Source organism: Podarcis liolepis, assembly GCF_965112155.1.
Source record: "Podarcis liolepis genome assembly, chromosome: 12".
NCBI classification, from domain to species: domain Eukaryota; kingdom Metazoa; phylum Chordata; class Lepidosauria; order Squamata; family Lacertidae; genus Podarcis; species Podarcis liolepis.
The window spans coordinates 14857782-14876323 of NC_139563.1; the positions used below are offsets into that span (position 1 = coordinate 14857782).

Here is an 18542-nt window from a genome sequence, read left to right on the forward strand (position 1 = left end):
ACACAGGCAACTTTGACCGTGTAAATTCCTTAGTCAGAGACATACTTATGCACCCTTCAAAACATTGCTTCATGTATATTTGTTTTTCAGCTTTTTAAAAAAATTATGTACACATTTTAAAACTGTTTTTACATTTGTAATTTTTTATATATGCTTTACTGAATTGTATGTTGCTTCAAGATGCCTCACATCTTCATAAAGGAAATAACAGTAATATTCAGGAGGAAGATGAGGAGAAACCCAATTTTGTAGGGGTTCTCAGAGAAATAAAGCAGGAAGGCATGTATTAGTGCTAATGCTAAAATGTGTTACAATAATACTAAACACACTCTCTGTGAAACAATAAACAAGAATGGTTTATTGTATGGAAGAAGCTGAGAGCTACAGTGCAAAGAACATGTTTTACACGCTGATTATAACCTTTTCAGTTTGATGTGTCTCTCTGGTTGCTAGTTGGCAGCTAGCTTCATTTGGTGGTTCTTCATTAGTTTTTGCTATTTTTTGGACTGGGTTTTTTAACTGTTTTATTGTTTTTAGTGTATTGTAAACTATTCTGAAGTCACTTTTTGTAATCTAAAGCAGTATACAAATCTAAGAAAGAAAGACAGTTTGATCAGCAAATGCATAGTCATTCTCAACATATTTGCCTACAAAGCATCACTATATAGAAGGGATGAGGAAACTCTGGGGCGACAAAGGCTTTTGGACTCCATTTCCCATGAGCCTCAGCCAGCATGGTGAATGGTCAGGGATGATGGGAGTTGTAGTCCAGCAACTTCTGGAGAGCTGCAGGTAAGCCACCTCTACTATATAGGATTGGATTACTAAATTGGATTACTGTCTCAACAAATATTCAAACTCTACTCTATTAGAGCTCAAAGAAGTGATGTTCCTTTATGAGGGCTGCTCCTCTTTCTTCTGGCAAATTCACAAGTTAGTTTTTCCCGCTATAAACTTGTCTTCCATTCTGAATTTCTGCCTGTCATGCAGCTGTTAAAGCACAGCTGCACGGCCAGGGAGAAAAACAGGGGGTGTGAGCACTTCAACCCCAATCTGGAAAGTTTAAGTTAGTCTGCCATCCAACTTGGAACTTATCTGGAAACAAAGCAAGACTAATCAGATGAAACATTGCATTTCAGACTTAATGCATTTTGTACTAGAAACAGCCCAAGGATATCAGAGAAGCCCCATCACTTGCGGATCTTAGAAATATGTTTTGCCTTATTGAATTGCTTCATAAAATTCATGGGATTGGGTAAAGATATAATTGTACTTAGAGGCCCACTGAAAAGTAGTGATGACTGATTTAAGACCCACTGATTTCAATGGATCTACTCAAAGTATGACTGTATCTGGGTCTAACCTATACATCTTTCGAGAAATAAAAGGGAGACTGGTTGGAAAGCATCTAAATGATCCAATTCTGAAGCCTGTGTTGGCTTTTATGCCATAAGTACAGAAGACTTCTATAGTTGTATTAGCTAATAAAGGCTCAAAATTAGATCACAGCGAGTAGAATGCATTTGTGAAATAGCCTTTAAGATTATAGTCATGTTTCAGACAGACAAGCTCTCTTTGAAGACAAGTTTCTTTTGCTGAGAGACAGCAAGTGGGCAGGAATATGAAAAGAATAAGGGAAAACAGACATGGATTATGGTTTTTTGACACATAAACATGGATTAAGAAAAGTATTTGTATCTTGTTTGTTGTTTAAAGGATAAATTTTGAACCATCTTCACTGATGGAGGGTATGAAAGTATATTTCTAGTGTAATGCAACAATGATAAGGATACTAAGTTTACTGGGGAAATAGCCCCAATGAAAACAAAACAAAACAAAAGCGTTTCTGAATAAATATAGTGAGGGTGAGCTTATAAAAGCCAGGATGCTCAACACATTACTTGGAAATAAGATCAACTGACAGCAACTGTACTTAACTGTCAAGAAGCTTGTCTGAAATTCAGTGAACCAGCCCAAGTTAGGAAACGCCACAAAACAGAAGCCACAATATTTAGAATTTAAGTAATATAAAATCTTGGCTTTAACCGTTTATGCTCTCAGAAAAAGAGCTCAAGACCATTAATGCCAAGTTTCCAGACTACTTAAAGTACACTTCCACATACAGTTTTCCTTATCGCGTATTGAATTAATTGAAAAGAAGCCATGCCGTCTTCTAATATACAAAAGTGCAGCTTGCTCAGTCTCAGGGTCCTAAAAAACAGGGAAAGGGGAGCTTTTTCCCACTCTGAGACTTGAAACATTGCTAACAATCTGGACTGGACAATGAGAGAGAAAGAGAGAGAGAGAGAGAGAGAGAGAGAGAGAGAGAGCGCGCAAACACCGGGGGGGGGGGTCCAGTACAGTGGTACCTCGGGTTACATACGCTTCAGGTTACATACACTTCAGGTTATAGACTCTGCAACCCAGGAATAGTACCTCGGGTTAAGAACTTTGCTTCAGGATGAGAACAGAAATCGTGCTCCAGTGGCGCAGCAGCAGCGGGAGGCTCCATTAGCTAAAGTGGTGCTTCAGGTTAAGAACAGTTTCAGGTTAAGAATGGACCTCCAGAACGAATTAAGTACTTAACCCGAGACACCACTGTATTAGTGTAATATAGGGTTAGCATTTATTTTCAATTCCACATAGGTTAAATCAGGGTGTTAATACTCTACCCCACAGGTACTGTTTTGCAGAAGAATTCAGAATTATTATTATTTTTTATCAGCAAAGCATTCTGCACCACCAACATCTAACCCAAACACTTCTTTATTGGGAAGTCAAATAAAATTTTAATTAATTCCTAGTAAATATGCTTAGACCCATGGCCTACAATGGCCTATTGAACAGGCAGATAATAATGTATCTGCTCATTTTATCCAATGTATGTCCTTATTAACTTTTAAAAAGGATTTCAGGGCATTCCTTTGAAGACAAACCTCTGACGTATAAACTGCGGTTTTATATCTGCTGCTACAGTTCAAATTGTATTTTCTCTGTTGCTCAGTTTGAACACAGAACAGCCGCTTTTCAGGGGTTCCCCCCCCCCAAGGTTCCTTTATATTTTTTTAGAAATAGGGTTGCTATTGTTTTGTGAGGGTTTCTCTGCTTCTCCTGCCTGCTTCTCTCTCTTCTTAAGAAAAGCCAGAATAGAAAAATATGATCCGCTAAATAAAACATAACCACTCTGCTGTATGCTAGCAGATATTACCCTTCCGTTTCCTTCCCTTTGATCTTCTTTCCCTTCTTGGTTGGTTGGCTCATACACTGGATTCAGTTTGTGCTTCTTGTTATTCTTAGAGAATCAATATAAACAGTGCAAAATGAAGTGACAAGATTGGGAAGGCTAATTGCTTGACTTGCGCTGAGGATGTCTGCGCAAGATTCATTACTCAACCTGTCAAGCATTTATTCTAGGTGGCCTGATAATAAATAGTAAAAGTTAGGGGAAAAGTAGATGTGGCTACTACTACTACTACCACTACTACTACTAAGCCAATGCTTTGCACAGTTTTATCCTCACAACAACCTGGAGAGGTGGATCACATGAGTAATAGTGAGCACCTCAAGATCACCAACAAGGCTTCATGGCTGTGCAGAGGTTTCAGTAAGATCTCCCTAGTTGACGTTCAGGGCTCTCTCTGTCCTTGAGGTCAGATTCTATGCATTCATGTAGAATGCGGGGGGGGGGGGGTCAGATTTCAAGAGCCAAAAAGGGAGTGTGGGTATGTGGAAAAAACTCTTCCCTGCATCCACTCATTAGCCCCTTCACCCATGAATGGCAGCCTCACTTGCTACTGGAACCCAGGTATGGGCTATTCAGGAACAGAGAAGATTCAGTTCCTCCAGCTCACATGTTTTTGCTCCTTAAACCAGACTCCCACTTCTATCCATATGACTGCAGCAGATATGGGTTGAAACGCTGGGTCTGTCTCTGTAAATGTCTAGTTATTTTTAATTCTGTCCAACACAAAAACACTTCCCATTTTATTTAACGCTCTTGCTCGTTGGGGCAGCTTCACACCATCATTTATGTTACCAAAATTTCACTACAGTTGTACCTCAGGTTACATACGCTTCAGGTTACATACACTTCAGGTTGCAAACTCCGCTAACCCAAAAATAGTGCTTCAGGTTAAGAACTTTGCTTCAGGATGAGAACAGAAATTGTGCTCCGGCGGTGCGGCGGTAGCAGGAGGCCCCATTAGCTAAAGTGGTGCTTCAGGTTAAGAACAGTTTCAGGTTAAGAACGGACCTCCGGAACAAATTAAGTTCTTAACCTGAGGTACCACTGTATGTGGTTGGCTTTGGCCACAGGCACACTGCCAAATGCATAGAGAGATTATGAAGTGAGCTTGTGGTGATCAGAACTTCGGACAACAAAGGAGGGTAGTATTCTGCAGAGAATACAGGAAATGTGTCTCCTCATGTTCTACCAAAACAGAAGTCCATTCAAGGATGAGGTCCATATCACCTGCAATATTTTGATGTTTTGCAAAAAGGGTGGTGCGTAAATTCTCTTCTAAATAAGTATTATTATCTTTCTCTCTCGTATCAAATCATATCATCTTGCAGTGCAGACACTAGATTGCAATGAAGATATCTGCAGTGGTTAATAAGGCAGTCACATTCCCACCTGCCTGTTTGCTTCCTAGTTCATCCATCTGCACCCCTTCCCCAAACCACCTGCAGTGGCAGCAAAGCTAGTTTCCAAACCTAACAACTTCACAAAAGAAAATATAACTGCCTCAGAAGCATAAACAGCTTTATAACTTAATGATTCCTTGCAGGTTCTGCAACTTCCTAGATCCAGAGTAAACTGAACGTGCTCTCTTTAAGCATGGAAAGAGTCTTCCTGTCTCTTATTGCATACAATAAACAAGGCTTTCCCCTTTACAGAAAAGACTTCCATATCTTGGTAATTTCAGCACAGTTCTAGAGACACAGAAAAAAACCCTAATGCACTGTAGCCTGTAGGTGATTTATTACTTCCACCTTGGCTCACAGCACTGCATGCCTTTCTCAGTACAATCAAGTGTTACCTAGTAAATATTTAAAGTTTCCATGTTAGTAGGCCAAGATTCTTTCAACCTCCTTATGAAGCCTGCCATGTGACTGCAAGGGAGCGAGCCTATTCATCATATTGCTTGGGTCTCCTATTCTTTTACTGCTTTAGCTAAAAAGTGTAAATTCGTCCTGATTAATCTGGTGCAAACCAAATGTGAGACTTCTAAAGACATCAAGTTCAACCCTATGCATTTCACTGAATTATCTGTGATACATGTGTATCCCGTTTCTGCTTAAAGACCAGACTAGAGAAAGATATTCATCTCATTTTACCTTTTTGACACGGAAATCCTTCTCCTGCCAGTACTGTTGGCTTATTTCTAGGTCTGCCAGCCCCAATTTTTAGTTGATTAACCACCTGTCTTTTAACCAATTAAACGCAGACCACTTTGCACATTACCAAAAACCCTCTATATCGATTCTCTTTTTCCTGAGATATTGAGGATGCGTGTGTTAATTTACAATTTAGTCGCTGTCTGATTGAAAGGCTGCCTGCAATATTTCTTCCTCTTTCCCTTACTACAGAAACACACCAGAATTAAAATGGGGGGTGGGGTGGAGAGACAAGCAAGTGTTTCCTTAACCTGCATTGATCATGAGTGGTACTTAAAACTAGTCCCCATCAACTACATTACTAGTGTATGATCTGATGCGCCATTAATGGAGAATAGGGGATAAAAGGCCCACACACAGGTGAAAGATGGTCTGGCTTACTCCTTCCCTCAACCCACCCCAGAGATAGCAGCTGTACAGTGATGGCTAAACAGTGATGTCCCTTCTTCCACATTGCTCACAGTTACGGACCAGCAGGGAGGCAAGGACTTGGCCTGCAGATCCCACCTGCAGGTCCCACTTATGCTGGGGCCTAGGAAGCATAAATATATGGCTCGCTAGGGAGCCTGAGGCCTGCATTCCATTGCGGATGACTTTTTGGGGGGCCATCCGCTTCCTCTCTCATACACACTGACATATACATTTACAGACCTAGGCACACTTTGTCACATTCATTCATTCCCTGCCCCCCTCCCCACAGCAATTAGGACTGAAACGTTCTCAATGCTAATTGCTCCAGGGGCAAGATGTTCATGGAAATTGCAGCACACAGGAAGGAGAGGGTTAACTCCTTCCCTCCCCACTACCAAGATGATTAGCCAAAAGTGGGAGGCCTCCCCCACCCCAGTTTAATTACCCCACAGGGCAGGGTGGTGTGGCATGGGCCAGATGGGGAGGCCCCACAGACCACAGCTATCCTATGCGCTTGGGAAGGTTTACACACACACACACACACACACACACACACACACACACACCATGCCCTATGAGAAATGGGAAGGTTCTCATGTCATGGCAATACCTATCATTACTGTACTCTCAGCAGAGCTGGAGTCTGCACCCTGCCCTCCTCACACAGGTAGCAGGGTTGCACCCTTAGCCGATTGCTCTCTTGATTAAGGCTTGCAGCCCTTTTCTCCCCCTGCGTGATGTGTGCTTTATTTCTGCTATGGATATTCAGCTTTCAAAGAAGGCAGATATTGTTTGGGTGTCCCCCAGTTTGACAGCTGATTTTTTTCCTCATGGAGATGCCTAACATTCAGTTCTGTTCCCAAATACATTATCTGGAGAGAGAAACAGCACACTGGCAGAGGATCATGCAACCACCTTCATATATCTGGCAGTGCTTTATAAATGTAGCTATTTTAATATCCTATATTACTTATAGAGAACTCATTCTCCTGAGTGCTAAATCCTTATTTAACAAGGACAGTACAGTCCACAAAGAGATTTTTTTGGAGGGTGATCAGAGCTTGGGGGAACCCCAAGGTTTGCAGAAATGCAGAAGATGTTAAAAGAGAAGGGGGAAGAGTAAAAACAGCCTAATTGAAGACTGAGCATGCTCAGTGGCCTGTGTGTGTGTGTGTGTGTGTGTGTGTGTGTGTCTGTCTGTCTGTCTGTCTGTCTGTCTGTGTCTGTGTCTATCTCTATCATCTCTATCTCTATCATCTCTATCTCTATCTCACCAAAGACTGGCTAGGCATCCCATGCTAACCATCTGGATTCTGGCTACTGACTTCAATTAAACTTACAAGACAGAATGTCTAAACAACCTATAAATGGTGATAGCTTCATCTTTGCAGGTGACGATAATACCAATATTTATTATTCATTAATGATGAATTTAGGCAAATTCATCCTCCAAATATAAGTAAGAATCTAATACATATTTGATTGTTATGGGTTAAGTGAAACCTTACTTGGCCCGCTGTCATTGCTTGCTGGAGAAATCGCAGATGCGCTTAGTGAGAATTGCTGGGAATGCTCAGATTTTAGGTATTATGACTATATAATTAATTTTGGTGCCAAGTGTCTATTAGCAACAGGATAATGACACGTGCTAATTGGTAGTGACAGGTGATAAAGCAGTTAATGTGCTACGATCAAAGCGGCTGAATTATAGGATTTGTACCCTCTTGTGTCTTCAGGGTCATTAGCCTACTGTTATCAAGTAGTGAGGTGGCTGGCGGTGCCATGGAAATTGATAGGCTGATGCCATTAACAATCAATCCTTGAGAAAAGGGGGCCCACCCAGGGTACAGTCATTTATTTTGGATGTGGTTACTGGTTCTTCCTTTCTGGGGAGACATGCTGCTATGCCATGCATTCCTTTGCCTGGGCTGCAAACATTTTTACCAGCCCGAATATATTGGGTCTGTGACTATGGCTTGAATGTCAGAGATCGATTTATCTCCTTGCCAAGAAAAGCTCCACCTACTGATTTTTTTTACAGAATAAGCTGCTGTAAAAGACACAGGAACAGAACCAGACTGTTACTTCTGGTTAGTTGGCAACACTATATTTTGCTTACTTTTGTGACAAAGAGTAGCAGTGCAATCCTATAGGTATCTGCAAGTCACACTGAGTTCAGTGGGGCTTACTCCGCCTATACCTTATAAGTGGGTATATGCTTGCAGGGCTGCAAGCATATACCCACTCACGTGGGCATAAGCCTCACTGAACCCAATGCGACCAACTTCTGAGAAGACTATAAAGGCTGCAAGTTCTGTGGTCAGTGGAGTTCTAGCTCCCTCTTTTGTCAATCGGCAAAAAAAACCTGAAGGAACCAGAGCTTGAATCTGTGGAAAGAACGTACAGTGGTGCCCCGCAAGACGAATGCCTTGCAAGATGGAAAACTCACTAGACGAAAGAGTTTTCCGTTTTGGAGGTGCTTCGCAAAACAAATTTCCTATGGGCTTGCTTCGCAAGACAACAATGTCTTGCGAGTTCCTGCTGGTTTTTTTTCCTTTCCCCCCTTTTTCTAAGCCGCTAAGCCGCTTATCAGCTGATCAGATCAGCAGATAAGCCGCGAAAAGCCGCTAATAGCGCTAATCCTTCAATGGGCTTGCTTCGCAAGATGAAAAACCCCTAAACGAAGAGAATCACAGAACGGATTCTTTTCGTCTTGCGAGGCACCACTGTACACAAGTGCCATCGGAAGTCACAAACTAGAAATATCCTCTTTTAAGCTAAAAGAGCGCCAACAATCTCTTGACGTTTTCTCCCCAGCTTCAGAGTTCCAGGCTACAACTCGAAGAAGACTTGCTAGAGAGCAATGTCTATAGGAACCAGTGGGGTTTTATTTCTGAGCAAATGTGATTAAGATCGTGCAAGCCAACTCCGTCTTCCTATGTACGAAGCAGCAGCTTGTGTTGCGCTTTGATAATGAACTACCAGCTTTTGCTGCAAGGAGCCACTGAGCGTGGGAAACAGCCCTTGGAACTCTTGCTTGTGGGTGTCACAAGGCAGCAGCAGAGGCTCTGGGCCTGATATTTCAGCACAGGCCACTGATGTCAGCCACTCAGAGCCGCATTGTTATCTACATAGCAGTTCTGCACCTACACAGAACTGAAGTAGCAAGCCTGTTGCTCTGCCACCTAATGACACTGTCACAAGATCCTTACCCGTGCCTAACAATGCTCACTGGCAGAAAGTGGGAGTCTGCCAGCGAGTAGGAGTATCAAGCCCTACTAGTCCCCAGCCTCCCATCTCTCTGCTGTTAAATATGTCCTGTTAAATCTGTACCCTTTCAGCCAAGATGGGATGTGCTGCCCAAACATCAGAAGCAATGTTTCATCAACTTTACTCCTCCCTAAGATAAGGAAGGGGATTCTAACTCTGTGCAAGACTTTGCTACATTATGCAGGGGGTGGGTTAGATTAGATCTGGGCAGTGGGGAGCAGGGTAAGAGACAGATTAGGATCTACTGGTAGATTTCCAGGTGATCTGTGGTAGATTGGCGCTACCTACCCATTGCTTAACTATAGCAACAGCAAAACTCTTTCCTCCTTAAATGAGGCAGCTTAAGTGAAGAAAGGCAAACCAAACCTCAGTTCAGATCTCATACTGGAGGGAAAAAATCATCAGCTTATAATGGGTTCAGAAGACCCTGGTCTTTAATTCTAACTGTATGTCTTTTGCACTTGGTTCCGATTGGTAGAACTTGGGTAAAAAGGTAAAGGGATCCCTGACCATTAGGTCCAGTCGTGACCGACTCTGGGGTTGCAGCACGCATCTCGCTTTATTGGCTGAGGGAGGAGGCATACAGCTTCCGGGTCATGTGGCCAGCATGACTAAGCCGCTTCTGGCGAACCAGAGCAGTGCACAGAAACGCCGTTTACCTTCCCGCCGGAGTGCTACCTATTTATCTACTTGCACTTTGATGTGCTTTCAAACTGCTAAGTTGGCAGGAGCAGGGACTGAGCAACGGGAGCTCACCCCACCGCGGGGATTCGAACCGCTGACCTTCTGATTGGCAAGCCCAAGAGGCTCAGTGGTTTAACCCACAGCGCCACCCGCGTCCCTTAGAACTTGGATAGGACTTTGGAAAAACAAAGTAGATCCAGCAAGTTGGAAGCCCACCCTGGATGGGAAGACCTCCACAGTCCCTTCCATGGTTCTATGGTTCTACATGCTCTGTGAAGAAGAAGAAGAAGAAGAAGAGTTTGGATTTGATATCCCGCCTTTCACTCCCCTTCAGGAGTCTCAAAGCGGCTAACATTCTCCTTTCCCTTCCTCCCCCACAACAAACACTCTGTGAGGTGAGTGGGGCTGAGAGACTTCACAGAAGTGTGACTGGCCCAAGGTCACCCAGCAGCTGCATGTGGAGGAGCGGAGACACGAACCCGGTTTCCCAGATTACGTGACTACCGCTCTTAACCACTACACCACACTGGCTGGTGTGCAAAAGGTTCCAGGTTAAGGCTTGGCATCACAAGATAAATAATTACCAATTAGGTGGGAAAGAAGAATGTCTACATACTTGACAGAGACTGATAGTTCTATGCATGCAACAGCAACAATATCATGAAAAAGGCTTCTTTCTGCTTATGTGCTATGCAATGATGTAATCTGGAAATCTTTGGATTTTGGGGGCAAATAAAATGGGGGGGAAATATGTATGCACTTATTCCCCCCCCCAGCAGTGGTTAAATATTAACATGGTTAATATGGTGCAAATTTATTTAAGCAGAGAGGCTCTTTTTCAGCCTGACACTGCTGTAGTTTTTCCACATACCTGACCGATAGCGCTCATCACGTGACCCTGAGGACCTGCGTCGGTGGTATCGAGAGGAGGAGGAAGGGGTAACGGGAGTTCGGCGTTCTTGTGGCAGTGCCTGATCCACGCCTGCATTCGGGGGAGGAAGAGGGGGGAAATTAGACTTTGTTGAATTGTGTACACTTTCTTTTTATTAACAGCCTGCCCAGCGATAAGGATTGTGCAAATCAGACAAAGAACTACTATGCTATTATTATTTTATAATACTATTGATACTTGATGTTTTCAGTACTAGCATTTAGGTGCATGGATGCAGACCCTGAAATTCATCTACTTCGATCCGCTGTAGTTGTTTATTTTTATTTATATATATATAAAAGTATATACTACTACCCATTTTTTAAAAAAAAAAATCATAGTAATTTACAACAGTTATACATTGAGGCAGAACAATCATATCCCAACTCTTAACTCTGGAGGTCATATTTTATCTGGTGTACAGTATTCACAGGCAGAGATCTGACGTATGACGCAGGGAGAATTACGCTAGAGGGACCCGCCAAAAAATATAAAGAGTGCATGTGCAACCTGTTGGTGCAAAGGTTCAAGTGCAATGTAGATTGTTCCAAGTGCCAGAGTAAATTGCAGTATTGAGCCAACACACCCAAGATGATACAATAACTCAGGAGACTGAAACTATTTGGGCATCATCCTTAAAGCAAGGCTTTTGTTTGAAACAGACGTTGGAACTGGCAAGATCAGAATGGGAAAACAGCCGTTGCGAACCCTCAAGAGAACTGAGGACCCTAACTTAGACTGGCGCAACACATGCAGATTAACTGAAAACCACAATACAATATATAAAGTCTTATGTGCCAAACAGACCAATGAGCTTGCATGCTACCTGTGGTGGTGCAAGAGTCATTGGGAAGCCACTGCCAATACTGGGCTATATGAGGGTTAGCCACTGTAGTGACCTCCAGAAGTTATTGGACACCCACCAACCTCAGCCAGCATGGCAAATGCTCATGGATGATGGAAACTGTAGTCTAACAACATCTGGAGTGCAACCTGTTGGCTGTCCCTGAGATAGATGAACGAATCTGACTTGGTATAATGCATCTTCCTACGGCTGGGCTGCAGTAGCAGTAAATTTCCACAGGATTGGGTGGCAAATCAAACAAATCCAGATGCCTCAAGAAAGCGAGCTATGGAACTCGCTATGCAGTCACCAGTGCATGGAGACATCATCACCGAGCTTTTCGAAAACAAGAACTCCCCAGCTCTTTAGCTCAGCGACCCCCATCTGCTATCTCCAGATGTTACTGCCTCCCATTCGTTGATGGAAGACGATTCTACATACAGGACCTACAATGATGTCTTGCACATCGGCATTTGAGGAGAGACAACGTTAAGGGCATGTGTTGTAGTAAGCAGGGAAAGGAAGGGTACGAAACACGTGGGATGCACACCACCCTGGCAAAGAGTTAAAAATAAATACTAGCTAATTGAAATAATCAGCTGAGCAGCTCTTTCCAAACAGCATCATGTGGCTGTGCTAGGAGCAGGCGACAGCTCTATTTTCGGTCGACAAATTAGATACTATGGCGATATGAACCACAGGGGACAAAAAAAGCAACTCCGGTTATTGAAATGTAGGTAGTCTATTGCTGGCCGTGGTGAAAAAAGGGACACTTCTAATACCCCGGTTGCACACCAAAGTATACCGCCTGAGTGCTACACCCCAACCTATTGTGAATTGCTGAAAACTTACTACTTGCTGCGCATATATGCATATATGATTTGTAAGTAAAGGGGGTGTTAGTCCTTCTGCTTAAAGGCATACGGCATACTATGCATTTTTTAAATATTATACACTGGTAGGAAGGAACATACTCAGTGGTAGAATACCTGCCTTGCATGCAGAAGAACTTAGGTTCAGTCCCTGGCATCTCTAGGGATGAAACCTGGAGCCACTACCAGTCAATGTAGACATTACTGAACTATATGGACCCAACAGTCTGACAGTATAAAGCAGCTTTCTATGTTCCTAACTGAGGTGGTGGACTTGTAACCAGGGGCTCACAGTTCTGCCTCATTGACCCAGCATCTCTCCTCCTCTGAAAGTGTCCCTATTTTCAACTGTGAAATACTGGAGGTGCTGTCAGTTGCTGTTGTTGTTCATAGTCGTTTAGTCGTGTCCGACTCTTCGTGACCCCATGGACCAGAGCACGCCAGGCACTCCTGTCTTCCACTGCCTCCCAGCCGTTTGTCAAACTCATACTGGTAGCTTCGAGAACACTATCCAACCATCTCGTCCTCTGTCGTCCCCTTCTCCTTGTGCCCTCCATCTTTCCCAACATCAGGGTCTTTTCCAGGGAGTCTTCTCTTCTCATGAGGTGGCCAAAATATTGGAGTCTCAGCTTCAGGATCTGTCCTTCCAGTGAGCACTCAGGGCTGATTTCCTTAAGAATGGATGGGTTTTATCTTCTTGCAGTCCACGGGACTCTCAAGAGTCTCCTCCAGCACCATAATTCAAAAGAATCAATTCTTCGGCGATCAGCCTTCTTTATGGTCCAGCTCTCACTTCCATACATCACTACTGGGAAAACCATAGCTTTAACTATAGCTTTAACTATATATGCTGTCAGTAGTACCAAACAAAATTGCCGGCAAACTTTTCTCCTTTGCATGCCAACATTCCTGTAAAACTGCATCTACAAAAATTAGTGCGATAAACATTTTCACTCTCGTTGGAATTGGTTCTTCTTCCTGTGTACTTTTCTTTTAGTGGTCAGCATTTGTTTTTTTGTTTTTTTTCAAAAGAGTGTCCACACACAAACATTTCTCTGGCTTATAGCTCTAAAATGGGAAATGTCTAATTCAATTTGCTGCCGTTAGTAAAGGTCAAAATAGGACGCTGGATTCAAAAGCTCCTTTCTACATTCCCGCCTCTCCCCCCCCCCCCAAATAGGAGATATAAATATCGCTTCATGGCTTGTCCCTGATTTTTCCTTCAAACAATGGAATTGGAATGCAAACTGCTATTAGGCACTCAGCAGGGCAAGTCAGAGCCAACGCAAGGAAGAAAGAAAAAAAGAAGAAGTCTACATTTCTCCGCCCAGAGTAATACAGAGCACAAAAACATGAAGCCTTCAGGATGCAGACAGAGACACAAAACCGCTGCAGAATATTAAATGCCAAGAAGTCAGTGGAGTGTTGCTGTCAACAACAAGGTGGTGTTGAGGGAGGCATCGCTCACCTGCCTGGCACTGCGAATGCTGCAACCTGCTAAATTACATGGATGAGGCTTACAAAAGCAATATATTCTTATTTACAGGGCCAGGCGATACATGGAATGTAAGGGCAACCTATGGACACAGAGGGCTTCCACCTGATACGATCTGTACACGAGGTCCTACATGTCAGGCTATGTTTACATGGAGGAAAGAGAAAGCCTAGCAGGCGTTTGAGGAGCGAGTGTGTGCGAGAGTGGGGAGGACTTTCACTCCCCCCCACAGAGGACTACATTCTGCAAAGTCATGCAACGATATCTCACTGGGTCCTCTCCTGCTCTGTTTTCCATAGCTCTCACCATGGTGGGAGCGAACCTAAGAAGGAGCAAAGAAGGATCTCTCTCAGTGAGGACAGGAGATGGTGCATCTTGAAGCTTTGTTAATCTGAGCAAACTGAGTTGTGCTTGCTTGATATTTAGATGCAGGGGGTGTACTTTAAAATAGGATCAAAATGATTAAAACGAACATACTGTATACATAAGTAAATGCCCATATTTAGCTTTGCACTTTGTATTGTGTCCAGAGTGAGACAATGCAAAAGGAGTCCTATCCTGAATGCTCTCTAATTTTGTTCCCCTTTGTCCATCTAAAAGCAACCTCAAAGACAATGCTGGCATTGATAATGCTTGCCTAACGCGACCCAGTGAATTCAAGGCAAAGTGGCCTTTGGGTTCACATGCCTGAGTCTTAGCCACTGGTTCATCAAAAAGAGAGCTGTATAGCTTTACTATAAGAATCCCACCTTGTTAAAAAAAGGGAGGTGGGGGACACATCCTTGACTCATCACTGAATTATAAGGAAGTTATAATTCTTCAGGTCTTAAGACAAAGGCTTTATTGTCCTCGACACCTTCCAACAAGAACGCAATGAAACAGTCAGCGCCTACAGCTGTTTGCGGTGGTATGTTCTACGTTGAAAATACCACCAAATGCTGGACGACAGGGGAAGGAAGTTGGGGATCTAAACAGCTCCCCAAAAAGTTGCCAGCAAATGTAAAATTCAGACAGCAAACTGTTTGAGCAGCTGTTTTGGCATGAGATGGGACAGGGAGAGGGCACATGACAGTGTGTCGTGTTGAGGAAGGATTCATTTTATTGCCACGTTGGGGGGCGGTGTGTGTCATGGGTGCTGCCGATCCCAAAGGATCTGAGAATGGAGGAATAGCAAACCCATCATATAGACATTCATGTCTTCCTGCATCTTAATTCCTCTCCCCTCCCCGCCAAGCCAGTTCTTGGGTCAGAAGTTGTGTTGAGCAGCTGTCTTTCAGAAGGGGCTTTGTGATGTCATGCACAAATAAAACTCTTCATTTTCACCACTCAGCAACAGAAGCAGAAATGAGGGTGTTCTTGTGGTCCAGCAAATAGCAACTGCAGATCATGCTCTTTTGTATATTGGGTCCGCATGTGATCTGCACCAGAGACATGTGCTTCTTGTAGGGAAACAGGCGGTGTGTGTTACAGTTCTGGGACATCAAGGGTGCCCTTTTATTATTTGACTTCTTCAACTAGCCACATCAAATATATATCCCAAAGCCCTTAAAAAAAAATCAGATGAAATAATACCTTTCTTAATAGGCTTGTTAAAAACACACACACATAGATATATAAAAAGATATGCATATATTTTTTGTGCTCACCAAAGCGAAAGTAAAAGAGAGGCCGGTTTGCCGCTGTGTTGTGTGGGGCTGTGCGCTCTCTAGCTGCTGCTTCCCGGATGTCACAGACCCCAATGTTGCTAGTGCGCAGCGTCCTTCTCGTGGCCCCTTCATTGTGCTGTAGTCTACACCGAACCGCAGCAGCTCCATTCGCCGCTGTAACAAGTTGAAAAAAACTAATTAAGTCACGTTTTAGTTTTTTTACATTTGTTACAGCAACGGATGGAGCTTCTGCCCCCATGCAGTGAAATGTGTGCAACACGCAAGCCCACGCGCGGGCGGGCGGACACACACACACATGTACACACCCCAGGCACATACAAACACTACAGTACGGAGCCACAGAATCAATTTCCCACTCTGCCAACATTGGTGTTTGTAATGTCAGCAAAGCAGCAGCAAGAGGACTGGATGCTGGGACAGTGGGGAACTGCCTTGTGGTTTTACTGTCAGTCTGGTGGGCACGTTTGCACCAAAGGGGGAAAACATCTTAACCCCAACCTTCCCGTTTCCCCCCCCCAAAAAAAAAAATCTATGTGGTAAATTCAGCCACATCATTTTAAAGATAAACAAAAAAGTCTCTCTCTGAAATGCGAGGTCAAATACCCAATGTTATCAATGCTTTCATTTCCCAAGGGATTATGGCAAACAAATGAATGATTAAAACAGGCCGCAGACCGTGGCTCCAACCATTCTGCAACTCCACTTGCACTTAATGACAATTTGTCATGGGGCAGGGGCGACAATTGCCCATTCTTATGAATCGAGGGTAAAGAGAGTCTCCCATCGTATGAAAACACCAATTTTGTCTGGAAAGGACTGGAGACACATATATAGGAACGAACAATACTACAAACACATTAAAGAACTTCTGACTTAAGAAAAAACAGGCTGTAACTTTAACGTATGTTCATCTTGTTGGCACAATAAAAACAACATACTGCAACATGGGTACCCTCTGTCCTTTTCACATTTCCACAAAAGAGTGAACATTTGCTTCAACAGCATCCTTATAACCTTGTTTTATAAAGAACAAGTTTATAGCCTTTCTGACTACGTATATATGTATTAATGTGTGTTAATAGTGTTGCTGAGCTCTCAAAAGACAGAGCAGTGATGGAACAAGTTTTCCAGGGGCTGGGAGCAGAGATTTAATACCCTTCATTACAGTTCCTTATCTGTTCCCATGACTGGCAAAAGCAAATTAAATTATGCAGAGTGTTTAAAATGGCAGGATGAACTATGGAAAGAAGACAAAATTATGTTTGCATAAATTGAATAATATAAATAAGTGGTATAACTGAGTTTTCCTAGTGTACAATTTCTATTATCTTGGCACAGATTTCTTTTCTCTCAACACTGGACAACATATACAGTTCTGATTATACATCTGTGTGCACTTATGTACAAAACTTTTCAGTATTATTTCCAAGCTTGTACCTGCAGGATCAAGAGAACAAGGAGGAAAGGCTTGATTATTTCCACTTAAACTTAATTGCTAACTTTAATTTCTACATTATACTGAAGCCCTAATGCAACAACATAATGAGAAACAGGCACTGGACTTTGTATACTCCATGTAGTGCAGAGATAGTAAACCTGTGGCCTCCAGATGTTGGAGTACAACTTCTATCAGCCCCTGCCAACCAAATCAAAAGTTGAGTTGAGGAGAGTTGGAGTCCAACAACATCTGAAGAATCAGAGGCTCCCTATTCCTGGTGTGCTAGCTTTTATTTTCTTTTTTTAAGGAGGTGTGGTGTCCACATGATTAACTTCTCCTCTCTAAACCAAAATATATTCTACATTAAAAACTAGATATCAAGGAGAAGAGTTCTAGCTCAAACTAGCCCTGTTTTCTATGTGGAGAGTTTTGATTTGATTTGGATTGGAGCTACATTTCATTATATCAACCCCCATCCGCAGTACTAAGTTTCACCACCTCAGGTGAGAAGCAGGCATGAGTCAGCCAACACGTTCAACCTGAACTTGGGCTCCCTGCCTGGAAGACCTGCTATTGCGTAGCTACAACTTAAGGATAGTAACCACTCTGTCTTAGCACCCTGTGGATTCAAAGCCTGACCTGAAGAGTATGCCCTGTGGTGCCACTGCCACAGCAAGTGAAAAAGCAGGGGGGTTGCCGAGTCTCCCCTCATGTCTCGACATATCATGAACCAAGGAGAAATTGCCAAAAGGAAAAGAAGCTTTTAATGATGGGGTGTTTAAAAATATTGGGAATTCCACTACAATGACTCCATTGCAGCAAGACTGTAGCAAGGCTACATGTTCTGCCACTCTGTAACATGGGAACTGGATATTGTGTTTACATAGCTATATATCTATATCTATAGCTATATATTACATGACTCCCGTTTTTTAAAAAGATCCATAGAACTTATAACACACTTTCATATATACATCCAATTATAATTCTCCCTGTCAGTTTGCATATTTTCCAGATAATTTGCAGTAGTACACATGAGTGGAAGAGTGTATTCCACCCCCTTTTAAAGAGCATTTGGAATAACTCAGTTCACGTTTATTAGGCCTGGGGAATGAAAATGTTAATGTGGTATGCTCTTTACGTGGCACCCTAGCCCCAAGCAAAGAAATCCCATTTATTTAAGAAGAAAAAATGGCAACTGGTGGGGGCTAAAATCCCAACATACTGTCTCTGATATTGGCTATCTTGATATCCCAGAGATGCAAGCCAAGATGGATATAACCATCCCCGTTCTTTTGCTTGTCAGCATTTGATAATATGAGGCATCTTGCCTCTGAAATGAAACTTGATGCCATCTAATTAGGTTTTAAATAAGGGCAAGAACTTCTTATCCTTATCTCACAAAACGGTAGAGCCTGCCTCGTCAATTGTACAAGGTCATATACCGTTGCATCAGAGAACAGGCAGGAGAGAAAACAGACCCCCCCCCCCAAAGTTGGATGATCTTGGTGCCGGAGTCATCCCAACTCCTTT

At 43.0% G+C, this 18542-nt stretch overlaps 1 protein-coding gene and 1 long non-coding RNA gene across 8 annotated transcripts in view; both read right to left on the minus strand.

The window, feature by feature from the left end:
• Positions 1-18542, minus strand: part of DIP2C (disco interacting protein 2 homolog C) — a 292492-nt gene that overhangs the window by 106753 nt on the left and 167197 nt on the right. For 4 of the 7 annotated variants that reach the window (XM_083466591.1, XM_083466594.1, XM_083466593.1 and 1 more), the window contains exons 3-4: positions 15551-15724; positions 10634-10744 (exon numbers count right to left, since the gene is read on the minus strand). In XM_083466591.1, the coding sequence (XP_083322717.1) occupies positions 10634-10744; positions 15551-15724 (285 nt within the window). The remainder of the gene's footprint in view (positions 1-10633; positions 10745-15550; positions 15725-18542) is intronic. The other 3 variants (XM_083466596.1, XM_083466595.1, XM_083466597.1) reach the window with 1 other exon arrangement.
• On the minus strand, positions 107-7539 carry LOC310689616. Its single transcript, XR_014517561.1, has 2 exons — positions 4290-7539; positions 107-4046 (listed from the first exon to the last, which is right to left on the minus strand). It is a non-coding gene; the product is annotated as an uncharacterized lncRNA (long non-coding RNA).